The sequence below is a fragment of the Buteo buteo genome, chromosome 5 (assembly GCF_964188355.1).
Source record: "Buteo buteo chromosome 5, bButBut1.hap1.1, whole genome shotgun sequence".
NCBI lineage: Eukaryota > Metazoa > Chordata > Aves > Accipitriformes > Accipitridae > Buteo > Buteo buteo.
The window spans coordinates 43542672-43558104 of NC_134175.1; the positions used below are offsets into that span (position 1 = coordinate 43542672).

At 42.5% G+C, this 15433-nt stretch overlaps 1 protein-coding gene across 2 annotated transcripts in view; it reads right to left on the reverse strand.

The window, feature by feature from the left end:
- Window positions 1–68: 68 nt before the first annotated feature.
- ESYT3 (extended synaptotagmin 3) overlaps window positions 69–15433 on the reverse strand; it is a 44666-nt gene continuing 29301 nt past the window's right edge. For both annotated transcript variants that reach the window (XM_075028849.1, XM_075028848.1), the window contains 16 exons: window positions 14907–15027; window positions 13763–13936; window positions 13149–13231; window positions 12654–12702; window positions 11911–12000; window positions 11013–11075; window positions 10843–10911; window positions 9521–9586; window positions 8042–8128; window positions 7003–7152; window positions 6022–6464; window positions 4767–4856; window positions 4069–4200; window positions 2501–2606; window positions 1829–1878; window positions 69–925 (listed from right to left, as the gene is read on the reverse strand). In XM_075028849.1, the coding sequence (XP_074884950.1) occupies window positions 889–925; window positions 1829–1878; window positions 2501–2606; window positions 4069–4200; window positions 4767–4856; window positions 6022–6464; window positions 7003–7152; window positions 8042–8128; window positions 9521–9586; window positions 10843–10911; window positions 11013–11075; window positions 11911–12000; window positions 12654–12702; window positions 13149–13231; window positions 13763–13936; window positions 14907–15027 (1810 nt within the window). In that variant the 3' untranslated portion in view covers window positions 69–888. The remainder of the gene's footprint in view (window positions 926–1828; window positions 1879–2500; window positions 2607–4068; window positions 4201–4766; window positions 4857–6021; window positions 6465–7002; window positions 7153–8041; window positions 8129–9520; window positions 9587–10842; window positions 10912–11012; window positions 11076–11910; window positions 12001–12653; window positions 12703–13148; window positions 13232–13762; window positions 13937–14906; window positions 15028–15433) is intronic.

Below are 15433 nucleotides of genomic sequence, written 5' to 3' on the forward strand. Positions count from 1 at the left end.
AGACTAATGTAATCTAGATCGAAAATGGTCATATTTCAAAAGTCAGTTTTAGAAAGGCATAGATCGAGTTTCTTATGCAAGACAGTCAGAAGTTTATTGTACAGAAACAAGTACACCAAGCTTCCAAAAATATTTTGGTATATTTTGCTCCGATATTAATAAAGCTTAGTTTACAAAACTCTGCTGTTCCTCAGGCAGAATGCTTTTACTCTCAAGGTTTACAAGATTTTGAAATGTACTGTAACAAAGAACAAACTATGTTAAGGTGTCACAAACTAAAACCTTAACGACATCTTGGTAAATTGATCTCCCTGCTTTTGGAAGCTCGTTATATACATACCTGCAGCCACAGTCTGCTAAGATACTTTTGAACAGTAGACTATAAATTTCTTAGTTTCTCAAAAAACAATTGCTATCTATTAGAGTCTTAAACAGTTTCTTTCAACAGGTTCTGTAGCCCTACAGCTGAAGAATTCTGTTTAAAAATTTATTCTTTCAAAAGTACAATGATTTCATGTTAAAACAACATGAATAGGATCCTGGGGAAATGAGACTGCCAAGCAAAGTAATGACACTTAGCTGACAGTCTAAAACATCTCCAGGTACAACACTTCCTTAAGAGAGTATTCATACTTCAGGGTCCTTTGGGGGAGATAGGCCAGAAACAGCAAAAATAAAGGACTTATTATTTAGGGACAAGTTATTCCCAGTGTGGGGGGTGGGTTGGTTTGGTTTTTTACTTCAGTGAGAACTAATCTCTGAGATTTACATGTCCTGAGCTGGAGACTGCTTCAAATTTGCAGTGACTGTTCAAAACACATTAATTACAAAAGATATGTACATCCATATAAAGTTGAAAAATTAGTGACTTATATACATGAGAAGAAATCAATTTTTCTTGCGTCTACTCCTTGTCAGCTCATACCTGCAAGACAGACACAATAAGTAATTATAGTAGTTAAAGACTTTCTTTAAAGAGTTTTATAACTGGCACAACAGGGAGAACTTGGGCTACTTTAGTGCTTGGGCTTCATAGGTGGCCTGGCAAAGGAGGCTTCGGAGATGGCCTCAAACTTCAGCTCTTTACCAGGAACTTTGGACATGTCGTTTTTCTCCTACTCCCATAATTGCCATGTCCTTACGTGAGACACAGGCACCAGCTTGGCCAGTGGAACGTGGTTTTCCTATCCCACTGGCCAGGAGTGGCTCACTGCCTGCACAGATGGCAAGCTCCTGGACTACCCACACTGCATTCCTTGGGCTCCATTGAAGGAGAAAGAACTACTGCCATTAACTACAGACATAGAAGGGGAAAAAGAAACGCCTGGTCTTAATCTTTGCCTCAGACCAATGCTTAAGGTTTAAGTCTGAACCACAGTGAACATACAAGCAAAACTGTGAGTGGCTTATTATAATAGTTTCTGTAAATGCTTTGTAATTAAAGTTTTATCATATATATATATATTGCTGATCAGGGTATTAATTTAGTTAAGATCTTTATCCAAGTTAAAATTTGTTGCAAGGTTACTTTAATAAACATAGTTCTTTTATTTATGTGTCCCAGTGGCTTTTATGGTAACTTAAAATATGCTGAAGACTATAATTGACATACAGGCCTCTTATTAAAACTGTTTCACAGGGCAGGTATTGCACTAGCAACTGGATTAACACGCAACTTAGATAAAACTACCAGATTAGTTCAAGTTAGTCCTGCGTTTGCAGGTCAAATACTCTTCTTGCTCACCAAAACAGACAGCCCATTTACCAGTCATGCAAACTCCCAGCACAGCAATTGGCAGGATTTGAACGTACAGAGATGAAAACTTACCATTGTGCAAAACCTTTTATTAAGTCCTCCTGTGACAAGTCAATCCGCACCTTTAAAAAAAATAAATTGTATTTCTTTGTATATTATTCAGCGTACAAATTGATTAGCTAAGCTAGCACGCCTCCCAGGCCAGACCCACTTTTGAGTTCTAGGGCTGCAGCTCAGGTTCAAGGGAAAACGAGCTTCCTGCCTTCCCAGGACACAGGCATTAGCCGGCCTCAGCCCTGCAGCTCAGTTTCTTAGCAGCACTACTTGGAAATTTATCTGTCACTGAAGAAGTGATTCCAGTTTACTTTCATAGAATCAAAGTTGTTCACAGAAAGCTTACAGCACTGTTGGCAAATTCTGGGTTTTAATCACACGTCTTTCTCAGCTTCTTGTTTGCACTATTGGAGCCGTTCCCCAAACGGGCAGCGGATCCCAGGAAACATATTTTATTTCAAGAGCACCCTTCTGAAATAAAGCAGCATGGCACACGAATCGCATGAGACCACACAAGCTTCCACGTGGATAGAGCCTGATTTCAGGTAAAAATCAGGCAGAAGAAGTTGTTTCCAGATTGCTATAGTCCTATTACTGAGACTTAATTAGTACAACTGCATTTCAGGATTACAAGAATCATTCGGACTGTTCAGCTCTATTAAATTGGTAGCGTAGCTTCTTTAAACTTACTTTCCCCAGCTCCTTCCTTTCCTGTGAAATGAATGGCCTGCTGTTTTTCACTGCAATGTCCAGTGTCCTTTTCTTGACATCTTCCAAAGATTCAAAAAATTCAAACCTAAAAGTAAAGTTTTGAAAGGATAAACTTAAGTAAAAAAATTAAAATCCTATAAGCATCAGTGGCCAGAACACAGCGTCAGTGGCCACAACTTGAACAGAGAAGGAAGACACAGAAAAGGCAATTCTATAGTTAGAATTTATTCCCTTTGTAAGAAATCTCTTCCAGGCCTCACGACACTGTTGTTCAGACAGCTCACTGTGCTAGGTGGAAAGAGGAAACTATGTATCCATGATGAAATGCTATTTACCATCATTTTCCCCCTTCATGGAAGATCAGCATGTTTTCCATGCAACCTTTATTACTCAGAGGAAATAGCTGCGCCAACCCCCCAAGTTTACAAAGTAGGCTTATACCACATTAAGAGAAGACAAAGGTTGAAACCTGTGGCAATTAAATTCTTAATGGCTTTGACTCATGCCTCTGGCACACATCATCTAACGTCAAGTGAGTTTTGTCCACGCTACATCACTTCAGTTCTGCCCACCTGAATAGCTTTTCCTCAAGTCAGAGTTGTAAAACAGGTAATGTGTTTTGGAGCTAAGTATTGCTCAACCTTTTGTACTTAATTGAGGATGTACAGGACACGTCAATACTGAGGATGAGGAAAAAGAGATGCTGTTCCTAACAGCTGTGCTGGCACTAAATCAGTGGAGTTACATGACAACAGGCAGAAGCAAAATCCACAACTCTAGTCTTTTGAGTGTTAAGATGAAATGTTTTCAAATCTTTTGTCCATTTCTGACCTATACAGAAAGGACCCAACATAGGGAAAAACTGAACCACCCAGGACCACCCAATATTCACATTATTTTCACATATACGTACCTTCCTCTAAATATGGGATGAAAACCACCTCTCAAAAGAGCTCTACCTCTAAGCATTACTGTGTTTGGTTTTATACAAAACACACTGCATTTCAGTGCCAGAGCTGTGGACATGACACTGTCAGCAAAGAGGTGGGAGCATTTTACCCTGCTCCCACCAGGTCTTGATGACAGCATCCATCCGTCTGTCCAAAGAATGGTCCAGTCTCAAAAGGCCTTGTATTTCTGCCTTTTAATTGGGAAGCTGTCAGAATAAGCATCAAGCAAAGAAGTATGAACAGAGAAGCAGGCTTTGTGAGGTACCCAAATGGAAAGATTGCCTCTGCAGCGACAGGGAGTTGAACATGAGTGGGGAAATGTCTGTGTGCAGAGCAGCAAGTGCAGCCTCCATCTGCTAGGATCAGGGAAGGGGGTGGGAAGGTGTGCCCTCCTACAGGGGGGGATAGACACCACCATATGCAGAGCAAGGCCAGCACTAAGTACTTGCAAATCAAAAAAGCGCCATTCTTTTCAGAAGACCTGCAAATGTTCACAAGACAATCCTTAGGAGCAACAGAAGCATACTTTATATAAGCCCTTTCATTACACAGAGATCATAACTATTTCAGCAGCAATCATAATTAATGTTTTCTTACTTCTCATCGTATTGGGGGTTCAGAGTTTTTTTCTTAACAGAAGTCTTCTTCCTGCTTGCCCATCTTCTATCTGGAAGCAGGTATATACGAACATACGGATCTACTCCACGATTGGAAGAGGGTACTAAGTTTCTATTAAAAGAAATACAGTGTTAACAAGCAAGGCAGGTTCTCCCACTGTGTGTGTTTTAATACCTTGTCTCTCTCAGAATCAGACTGACCCTTCATGGGTTCATGGGCCAAAAACATTTATGTTGGGAGTTGGAACATAAGCGAATAAAACTTTTAAGGATGTGAAGTTAAACAAAATTTTCACTACTGAGTGTGTGGCCACTTATCGGGGTTCCTAAATTAACATTTACAAATTCAGTCATAGGTATCAATCCTTGTCATGATGCCTCTCATGACACACCAAGACAGTTGTCAGTGCTGTTCAGAGGAAGTTTTGGGTGGATGAAACTTCAAGTATCTCTACTGCAGCGAGCACCACTCGCTGGCCACTCTTGCAGACCTGCCACTGGCATTAACCGGAGCTGGGCTTAGCGAGGCTGCATAGATCAAAGTCAGCCAACACCAAGGCATCTCAACTGGGCAGCTTATGCTGCACGTGGTTCTGCTCCAGCTTTGCTGAACGTGTGACACAAGCTCAGAGAGCTCTTCCCCTTTCCTTTACAGACACCCGTGAGCGTCAGCGTTACCTGCAGCCGTTCACCAGCACAACAAGGCTCTGCCGTATTGAAGCATACCGCACCGTCAGCTGGATCTCTCCCAGAGGCATTTCAGTCCCACTGTAAGACAGTTGCACAGTCAAAGCTTTTAAATACAGCTCTGTAACAGATCAGGCACACAGACCTATCAACATGAAACAGGACGCAAGGTTCAGAAATTGGTGATGCGTTTTCAACTAAAACCAACTTTCAGGGCACTGTTCTTTTTTTCTGGCGTCCTAAGGTTTGCTACCTAGAAACAACATTGCCATTAGCACCAGCACTGCCTAGCTGGCCTTCTGTACAGGTACCCGATTTTTGTCCCACAGTACAAATGGCCAAAAAAGCACCTAGTTGGCCTGCTATAGAGGGAGCAGCAAAGTACAGGTTAGCATGTTACACAGCTCCTTCAAGGATGTCGGTATATGCAAAATTGGACCTTTTTTGTATTTCATTTTACATGTTATTAAAGTGGTTTCAAATCCAAAACATTGCTCAAAAATGGTTTACAAATGAGGTCCTGTTCAGAGCTAGAGAATTTGCCAGTCCAGAAGTACTAGGTTGAACAGCTGGAACTGAGTTTGATGTTCAGGTTTATAACTACTCCTATGCTCTCTTAATTGAGATGGACCTTCTTTGCTACTTCAGTTCATTAAGGATCCTACTAGCTCCATTCTGCACCGCAGGAGAGATAGATGTGGCTCTCCATCCTCCTCAACGGAGCAGACTACCTGCAGTCTCACACTCAGCACTGTGGGAAGGACACACACACCCACACAAGCACACCTATCCACAAAAGCTTTGTGCACACCATTATGAGAGTCTCAAAACTTGTTGGATAAAACACAGCATCTAAAACTTTAAGCAGCCAGATGTGCTTATGAAGAGTTTATGTTTTTACAGAAGGGGGATATTCAGACTTCCAATTTCCTGTTGCTAAAATCACAAGTGTTATGGGACCCAGGATATTCTGTGTGAGAGGCTCTTAAACAATATAAAGCCAACACATGCAGCACCTCTTAAGAGAGCCAGAGAAGGAAATGCTTTCACTTGACACCTGACCTGATAGTCACCCTGTAATTTATACTGCTGTTGACTGGAATACTTGGGCCAGTTCTTCAGAGGGTGATTTGAGACCCAAGACTCCAAATGACTTAACAGCCTTGAATTCAACTGTATCCAACAGCTACCTATAAAACCTAAACCCTCCCAAGAGAAGAACAATTCAGCTGGAAGAACCACCTACTTATGAAGGTCCAGATTGCTGCTACTTAATTCAAAGCAAGAAGAAGGCAGAGAACCCAGCGAAGCAACGCTGGGCGCGAGCCTCAGTTCCTGTACGACTGGCAACGTGGGCACTACCGCTGCTCTGGTATGCACTGCTGGCAACGGGTGATGCTCTGGATTTTGCTCGCGCTCTGTCTCATTAAGGCCAGCAACAGTTTCACTTGGTACAGGTGCTGCTGAACTGTCATTTGCATCCAGGTCTTCTCTGCTGTCCTTTTTCGGCAGGGATTCAAGTGCTCCAGAGTCTTTGCTCACAGGAGGTACTTTTGAGACTTCTGGTTTTGGTGGGGAGACAAAGTTTTGCTGGTTTCCACCCTTCTCCATGACACGCACAGGACCTTGCTTCAAGGCATTTACACCAGCCTTGACTCTTTGTGGATCGGGTTCTTCAATATTCAAGGCCTAAAAATCACAAGGGAGAGAAACAAGTGCTGCTTCCAAAGGACTGGGGTTAATGCCAGCATTACCACCTGAGATGAAATTTCACCACAAAACTGTAACAGCAGGAATTTGCCACTAGAGAAGAAAGAGGCCTAGGGGATTAGCTGTGATGCTCTCTTCCCTTGTCCTACTGTGTATGTATTTAACAGTGTCTAAACACGGATCCAGAGCACAATAAGAAAACAATTCCTAAGCATCAGTGTCTCTTACTGTTTAGCAGCTTTGATTTCCCCAGCTTAGATTTTCTCAGTCCAACTCTCTATTGTCATGAGAAGATTTTCAGCAATGCACTGCACTAAGTTTTAGGAAGCCTCAGGGATACCTCTCAGCTCCACCGTGCACTCTTAATTGCACTTGAAGACCTTGTCACACTTCTACTTTCTACTCATCTGTGAGGCAAAGCTGCATTTCTCCACACCCACCTTTCATCTCTTTTGCCTGGTTAGAATTGGATGCTCCTGCTGGGGAAGTGAAGTGAATATGGCAAAGAACAACTTACCCGCAACACAAGTTTCATCTTAATGAAGCTGTCTGAACTGGAATGATCCAGCTGAAATCTCTGATCCAGAGTCATGTTTGGATCCTTAAGTAAGTGGGAGAGACATACCACTGAAGTTCCCAGGGCACTATCCCGATCCTTGTCTTTTATCTGGGAGTGGGGGAGCAGGGCAGGGGGCATGAAAAAAAAAACGTTTTTATTAGATGGCAAACTGAAAAGCATACCACTGGGAACAACAAAGCAAGAAAGTATTTCAGACAGATACCAAAATTAGCTTATTTACTTCAAGACATACTATCAAGTATGGTTACTTCCAAATGGGCGATGCCTATATTTCAGGAGTGTAACAAATTAGCGTTTTAGGTAAAAATCCCATCTCTAACTATGCAGAGAAAGAACTGCCTTGGCAGAAAAACTAGGCCCTGGCATTTACTTGGCTTTCCTTACTTGCTCTGGGGAAAATGTCCCAGGCAGCTGGTATGACAACTGGTCTAAACCTTTACAAGCTTTTTAGTAATAGTTTGTTTAACCTATTTAACCTCAATACACCTTTTAAGTTCAAATCCATTTCTGTAGCCAAGTGAACAGCCATAGAACTGGCTGTGACTGCAATGTATGCTAGTGAGATACAGGATGCTAGTGTACGCAATGTATGCTAGTGAAATATGAGCCAAAATACCAAGGTGAAGGGATAGGACTCTGGCTGAGAATTATGAAGGCTGTGATTTCTGACAGCAAAATATTCATGGCTTTATTACACACAGACCTGTATGAAACCTCCTTTGTGCTTCACAGCCAGAAGCATCCCATGTTTTGAACTAAGACACTATGCATTACATGATCCTAGAGCAAAGGTAGATACGGGCATCACCTAACAGAGAATCACCTGTGCAACAACAGGTGCTTCTTCCGCCTTTTAAGTAGGAGGACCGCAGTACAAGCACACAGAAACAACCAGCACTGAGATCACATCCACCATAAAAGAGGTTTCTTCCCATGGATGTGCACTCAGTCTTCCAAAGAAAGGCTTTTCTCTCACCTCAACATGGAGTGACTGGGAATGAGCACTGTGGACAAAGAAGGTGAAAGCCTGGCCCCAGGTGGGATCTTTGCTGAAATTGCAGGTCTGTAACAAGAAGATTGTGGCATATACATTAGCTTATTCTATAAGCAGCAAAGAATACCATGACACTGCTCACCAGAGGGTCACGGTGACCCTCTTGTTTTATTCAGTGATGCTACACTCCAGCTGTATGGAGAGAGTGAAATTTCCAGGTCAGAAGCTTGCAGAAGCAAAGTCTCTGGCAAACCCAGAACAAGTTCTGCAGGGCATGGAAATGCCGAAGAACGAGTCTGGTGAGCTGCAGTTGGCCCCAACCAGTGCTGCCTGGACCAGCAGCCTGCCTCACCTGCAGCAAGGCACCGCTCGCTCGCTCCCTCCCACCTCTCCACCCAGGGAGAGCCAGAGTGCTGCTTCCAGCCTGCAGGCACCGAGAGCCAGCTCCCAGAGCTGCAGCCAGCTGGCAGGGAAAGGCAGGAAAGCTACAAGGGCAGTTTGAGGGGTGGAGAGCTTGTGGGAAGCGTAGGAGGGCACAGCTTCAGCGCCATCCACTTCAAGGATGAAAGAGTGTGGAAAGCACCTAGGGGGGCTGTGGTTGAGGCTGCTCCGTAAACCAGCTGCTTCCGCCAGGCCATGAGTGCTGGCAACACGGGGAAAGCTGGAAGTCTGACCTAGCGTGGGAGAGGCAGGTGATGTGGTGGGGAAAAGGGAAAGCCAAAAAAAAAAAAGAAAAGGGGAAAAAATGCAAGCAGAACCCAACTTCTGGATGGAGCAGGTGGAAGAAACAGAGGAAAATAGGTGCCAGTCCCATATGCTCATGTGTAGCCGACAGGATTCATTCCTATTTGTTGGGTGTCCAAAAGAACATAGGGCCACCCTCATCTGCATCCAGCTGCAGGGCAATAAACATGGCAGCTACTGGGAGGGCAGAACTCAGCTGCTGCTCATACTCATCAGGCAAAAGTAAATATTAAATAATGAAAAAGGAACTGAAAGCGAAGTGGAGGAGATCCAGATACATCTTGTCCAGGTAAAAAAACATACAGTTAAACCGTGAAACACAGGAGCCAGGAGACTCTGATGAGGGAACAAATGCCAGTTTGATGCAAATGACACTCTGCCCTGAGAAAGCATGAGCCAGATGGGAGACCTATCATTTTTTTCCTCTTCAACCCTTGTAGAACTAGAGTATCTTGAGCCACATGACATCATGGCCATGAGCACAAAACCACACATCTGTACAGCAGCTGATCAGACACCCACTGACCAAGCACAACTCAGTGACACACTGCTTGTACATGCTTGTTGACCCCCACCTCCCAGCCTCTGCAGCTATCACCATAACTACAGCTCTTCACACCAGCTTCACTAGTCCTACCCTTCCTAGGGGCTACTTGGAGATAGTCACCCATAAAATAGAAAGTATTTAAGGAAAGCAGAAGAGTCAAACAGCCTCACCTTGCTTTTCTGAGTCTTGTTTCCTACTGTAAGCAGGACGAAGGAGGAGGGTTCTCGTTCCATCTTCTGTCATTTAATACAAGGGAAAAAAAAGAAAGTATTAAAAAAAAGTGAGATTTTTAGCTTAGAGGAATCAATATCAAGCTACTACTCTTACTTGAAATAAGTTGCTGGAAAGCTGACAACAGTTTTCAGATGCGGGACATCTGAAGAGTAGTGCAGTATACAGGGAAGACTCCAGCCATAACACAGCACACTCTTACCCTCTACCATCAAGAGTACACATTTAAGCCAAAGTTTTATGTATTTAGGTTTCAATAGGCGAGAAGTAAAAAATTTGTCAGAAGCTGGGAGGAAAGAGAAGAGAGTTGAAGGCTCAGTGGGAAGTCCTCATCGCTCCTGAATGAAACAGGACTCTCAGAATTGGTTTCCAAGGCTCAGGACCTGCTGTAAAGCAGCTAGAAACAAGTCTTCAGCATCAAGTAACAATTCCTTTCCAGAAGCAGTAAAACTGAACCTCTTGTACTGTGCTTCTCTGCACTAATGCTATAGAAGTTAAGGCTGAGGATCTGGTCTTGGCACAACAGTGTATACACAGTGCATACAATGAAGTCCAGAATTAAGGATTATCGAATGTGATGAGTTACCAGCACTGTGATACACACCTAAATTGTAAAGATTGCATTTAGGAGGGGAGCTACTTGGAGAGAATGGGAAGCTTTATCCATTGCTCAGAGCTGTGGTTGTGTGTAGCTTGTTCAAGAAAAAAGGGAGAAAGACATTCTCCCCTATACCCACCATTTACATCACAGTAGCAAAATGCAGTATTTGGGGGGAAAAAATAAACAGAAGCAAAGAGAGAGGGGGCATGAATGACAGTGGCTTCTGAATCCCTCTAAAACTGAGGGGGAAGGAATTTGGTGGTCAGGTCTCCAGTGGACAGGAAGGTGACCACAAACAAGCATATTCCTCCCATCCCAATGTGAGAGGTCAAGCTGGAGCAGCTCAGCCTGGAAAGAACCCCTGCAGCAGCAGAAAGGATAACATGACTTGGTCTGATGTCTGGACGTTCTCTGTCCAAAGTATAAAATAAAGACAACCCCACACACAATCAAATATTTCTGTGCTGCATTCCCCCTTGGACCTCCTAAACATTCACTGGGGTGGGGGTGGGCTTTCAATCACTATTTTGAACCCCTGGTCACATAGATTCTGACGGTGGAGAGATGATTTCTTTTTAACTACAGCTAGTTTCAGTTGCTACGATACAGCATAATCCAGAATGCTATTTTGCAAGCATGGGAGAAGAATATATATTTTACCTTGAGGTACTTGTTATTTTTGATCTTCTTTGCTCCACATTCACCATTCGAATACTCAAAGTGGTTTTTCTGAATTAGTAAAAGAGTATTTAAAAATAATTAATTTGTAGGCTTTAAAAAAAAAAAAAAAGGTTAGGAGTGAAGGCTGCCTGCACATGGCTTGTACTTACTGGAAGGTTGAAGGCGCTGTCCAAGTAGACTATCAGAACAGCTGTAGACAGACCCTTCTTATCCTGCAAAGGACAGGAAAGATAAAATAAAACAAAACACAAGGTAGGCATGATCACCAGTCATGGACAATATAAAGCACAACACAAATTCAAAGGACAGTTTCTGAAAGCTAAGCAGCTCTTCACCTTTCTCCTAAAACTTGCAATTTAGAGGACTGCAAGCCAATACAGCGTGACAGTTTTAAGCAGACCAGTAAGAAGAGGTGTAAGTCTTTTCAATTCACTGGCTTTAATGCTCTTCAATCTCTCCCGTGCTGCACTGATTGGATTCCCCAGTGCAGCAAGACACCTAAAAACATCAACATCAGCAACCCAGTGTCAGCAGAACGAAGTCTGGAAACAAATTTTATTAATCTCAGTGGAATTCAAATGTTTTTGCTTGATTATGAAGAAACAGCACCCTTGGGAGATGGGCTTTATCCAAGCAATGCTGCTGGACAAGTAGGACACCATTTGGAACCATGGTCCTACCAAGCACCTAGTACAGGTTATAGACAGGGATCCTACACAGATTCTAGACAAAGAGGGAAGGGAAAAATTATCGGGGGGAACTGTGAGAGGCCACTTTGCAGCGAGTCAAACAAGGCTTTGCTAATTCAAGCAAGAAGAGCTGCCAGATTTGAGTTACTCCTGAATTACCAAGGGACCTGGGGCAAGCAAACACCCTTCCTCTTCAGGAGGGGTGGGGGGAAAGGGGCGGGGGATCACAGCAAAACTTTGTCAGACAAAAATAAACTCCCATCCATGAGTTTGCCTGGGGTTCCTAATTTTACCCACTCCTCTGTTGATCACTGGACAGGGATTAGAGTAGGTGAATCCTTCAAGCAAATACACTCACCTCATGTAGCCTTTCTTGGTCATTCACTAGTGAAAGCCACTCCAGTTTTAAATGCAAGTGTCCGCTTGTTGTCTTACTTAAGGGAAACCACTAAATGGAGACAACAAAGAGTAACTTGAGAAATGTGAGGCAGAATAATTTTTATATATGTGTTGCAGTCTGAGACTTACATAAAATAGACAATATGAATTGTACTTTGAGCACCTTAGCTTGAGTTTTTGACACTTCAATTGTAGCGTGTCCATTTACTTAGAAACACAAGCCAGAAAAAACAAAATAAGATATTCATACACATGCAAAGCACACGGATATTTCCAACCAGCAGCAGCACTAGACAGGCACCCTGGCATTGTTTGCAGAGCGCTGGGTTGCAGGATGAACCACAACAAGATCAGATCATTTCTTCCCTCAGCAATCAGACTGCTTCACCAAACTTAATCTGTAGCCTTGTACAAAACATTTGGTACATACAGGACACAAGATATCAACACAAGACTACCCCTCTGCTGGCTCAGCATAATCTCAGGGCTGTTTGAGGTTGCCAGCTTGATTGTAAAAATTATTGCAATGGCTACTTTAAGTTTTCTGAGCGAAGGTATTTTCTTTTTCTGAAAATACCATAGTGCAAGTGTGCAAGGAAGCTTTAAGCACACAGAAACAACGTAGTAGCAGAGGGAGGGCACAAATGAGTACATGAAAGCATCCACCACCAACCACGTTTAGAAATAAGCTGTGATCTTTACCTCATCAACAGTTCCATCATTCATTACATCCACTAAGCTTATAAGCAAGCTGAAAGACAAAAAGCAAACATTTCAGTGTATATTTAGGCATACAGCACACTGCTGTTGGAGGGAGAAGAAACCACCACCAAAAAGGCCCACGCTCAAATCTGTTCCAAATAACAACTTCTCTGCATTACCTATGTGCATGTGCGTTAGAATGCACTGACACTTCTTAAGTGTCCCCCTTGAAATACTTCCAAAACTAAAATAAATTTGAAGTTAATCTCAAGTCATGTAGTAACTATCACTTCTGATGGCTTCCTAGGATTCCCTGCAGGAGTCTGGGACCATTCTCTACCTTGTTCAAAGTTAGTTGCACTAGGAAATAACAACTTAGTATCAACATCCAGACAAAAGGAATAGCTTCATTCAATATTACACTTCAGGTATGAGTGATCTGGGTGTCCTGTTTCAGAGGTTACTGGACCCTGAGCAAGGGTCATACTAATTTACCTGCCCATAAAGTCGTCTTTATCTGGATCTTCATCGTACAAGTCCACTTCTAAGTCCTGACCAGGCACTTCATGAACAACAAACTGCAGGAGAAAGAGGTATCGATTAAAAATAAAAAGCATTCACATAGGTTCCTATAGGCTCATGCTCTGGACAAGAACATGACACTTCACAGCTGTATAACACATCAAGGACGTTCCCTGCTGTTCCATGACTAATTGCATAACAAATACAATTGATTATAGGTGAAAATGTTTCAAAACCAGTTTGCTTGTTTTTGAACTACAAGTTAAACTCCTCAAACTGGTATGCCTAATAAGCAGAGAAGAATCAATGCTAGAGCAGACTACAGCTGCACAGACTGCTGCACTGATTGATATTTAAAGCAGTGCTTTGCACCTCCTCCAAAAACCCACATATGTAAATCACATCAACCTGAATGACATTTCAAGTTTGCGATGTAAATTTGAACTTATTTAAGGGACAGAAATGCCTCAGTCAAGTAACAAGGAAGTCCACCTGCTCCAGTGCAGCCAGCTAAGAGAAGGTCCTCCAAGCACAGGGATGTAAACGGCTGTGCATCCTACAGATGGAAAGATCAAAAGATTCAGTACCTCAAATGTCTCATTCCAAATGGGATTAAGATCTCGGGAAACTGTCTTGCTTCGATACTGCACCGTGCCAACACGAAGAAGAGCATACGGGTCAGACTTCCCCCTGATCGCACCAAGGAAACTGTCTTTCTGGACAAGGTTTTCAGCTTCTAGCAGATGAACCCTTATTACTCCCTGAATAAAATAAGATAGAAAATTGGTCATGTAAATGCAATCTTTGGATAGTTATAATATGCTACCTCCTAAAACTAGTTATTTCAGGCAGTAAGGGTAGTCAGCATGACAGTTTCGCAAAGACATGTATTTTGATGCAGTATATTTCCAATGACAGCTGTATTAAAACACTTTTTCTACCACTTAACTAGAGAAAAAACCCCAAACCTTAAACAGATACACAATCCAATCTAGATAATTGCGTAGGAAATATTCTTCAATTTATTCTTAAATTAGAAATGCACATATGCACACAGGATTACAGCCACAGTCAAATCAAGTGTAAAGATCGATTTCCACTGACTGAAGGAACTAAGCACCCACTGGCAGGTTCTTATTTTATTGCGGAGTAGCCATTCAACTTCAATTTGGTAATGCAAGTTTGCAATAGGGAGCATTCCTTTGTCATTCATTTATATTTACCTTCATTGATGAGTGTATTAGGTATTTAATGGATGAAGGAGACTGAAGATCTGGGTGTGTCAAGCATTTAGGAGATTTGTTGTTGGCGTTTTTTTTTTCCTGAATTTTTTTTTCTGTAACAAAGAGCTGTCACCCCCTGAGCTCCCTATTTACACCCCTTCACATCATTAGTAAAAAAATCAAGGAGCCTGACACTCATTACTCATGTATTTACCTTCTCTAACTGAAGATCTGTGGTATTCTCAAATGAGACTTAGGTTTAAATTGGTAAATGAGCTCAGTGTCTAAACAGACTTCTTATGCCATGTATAGAGGGTAGGACCCCCCAGCCCATTATGAACTATCCAACATCTGCTTTTATATTTCTGAAATAGTACCTACAGAAAGCCTATAATCCAGGTTGAAACACCTGATGCAGGAACCTAAGACATTAAGCTTGCATGCAGCCACATTGTGGCAAATGCACACTCAGGTAGATCAACACCCCCACTGAGAAAAAAAAACTCACACGTGGGACAGGGAACCTCAAGTGGGCAATGTTGATGTTCTTTTTCAGAGGCACTGTGATCCTGTTTGGTAGAACCAGCCGTGCAGCAATGAAGTCTTGAATTAGCGAGTCTGATATTACACTGCAGGTGGGGAAAAAAAAGCAACCTAAATCTCTACAATCAATCACAATTTCAATTAGAATGAAAGAATGAGGCACAGCAAAAGAAATGGGCACTGCGAAATGAGTGATACTGCCTACCTTCCCCTAAAGAGTTATCAAACATTGGAACAGGCTGCCCAGGGAAATGGTTGAGTCACCATCTCTGGAGATATTTAAAAGACATGTAGATGTGGTGCTCAGGGACATGGTTTAGTGGTGGACTTGGCAGTGTTAGGTTTATGGTTGGACTCGATGATCTTAAGGGTCTTTTTCAACCTAAATTACTCTGTGATTCTATGAAAGAGTGCCTACCTACAACCGCATATGGGCAGAAGAAACTCATGCTTATGACATTTAGCTTCGAATAAGAGGAAATGGAGAGGACA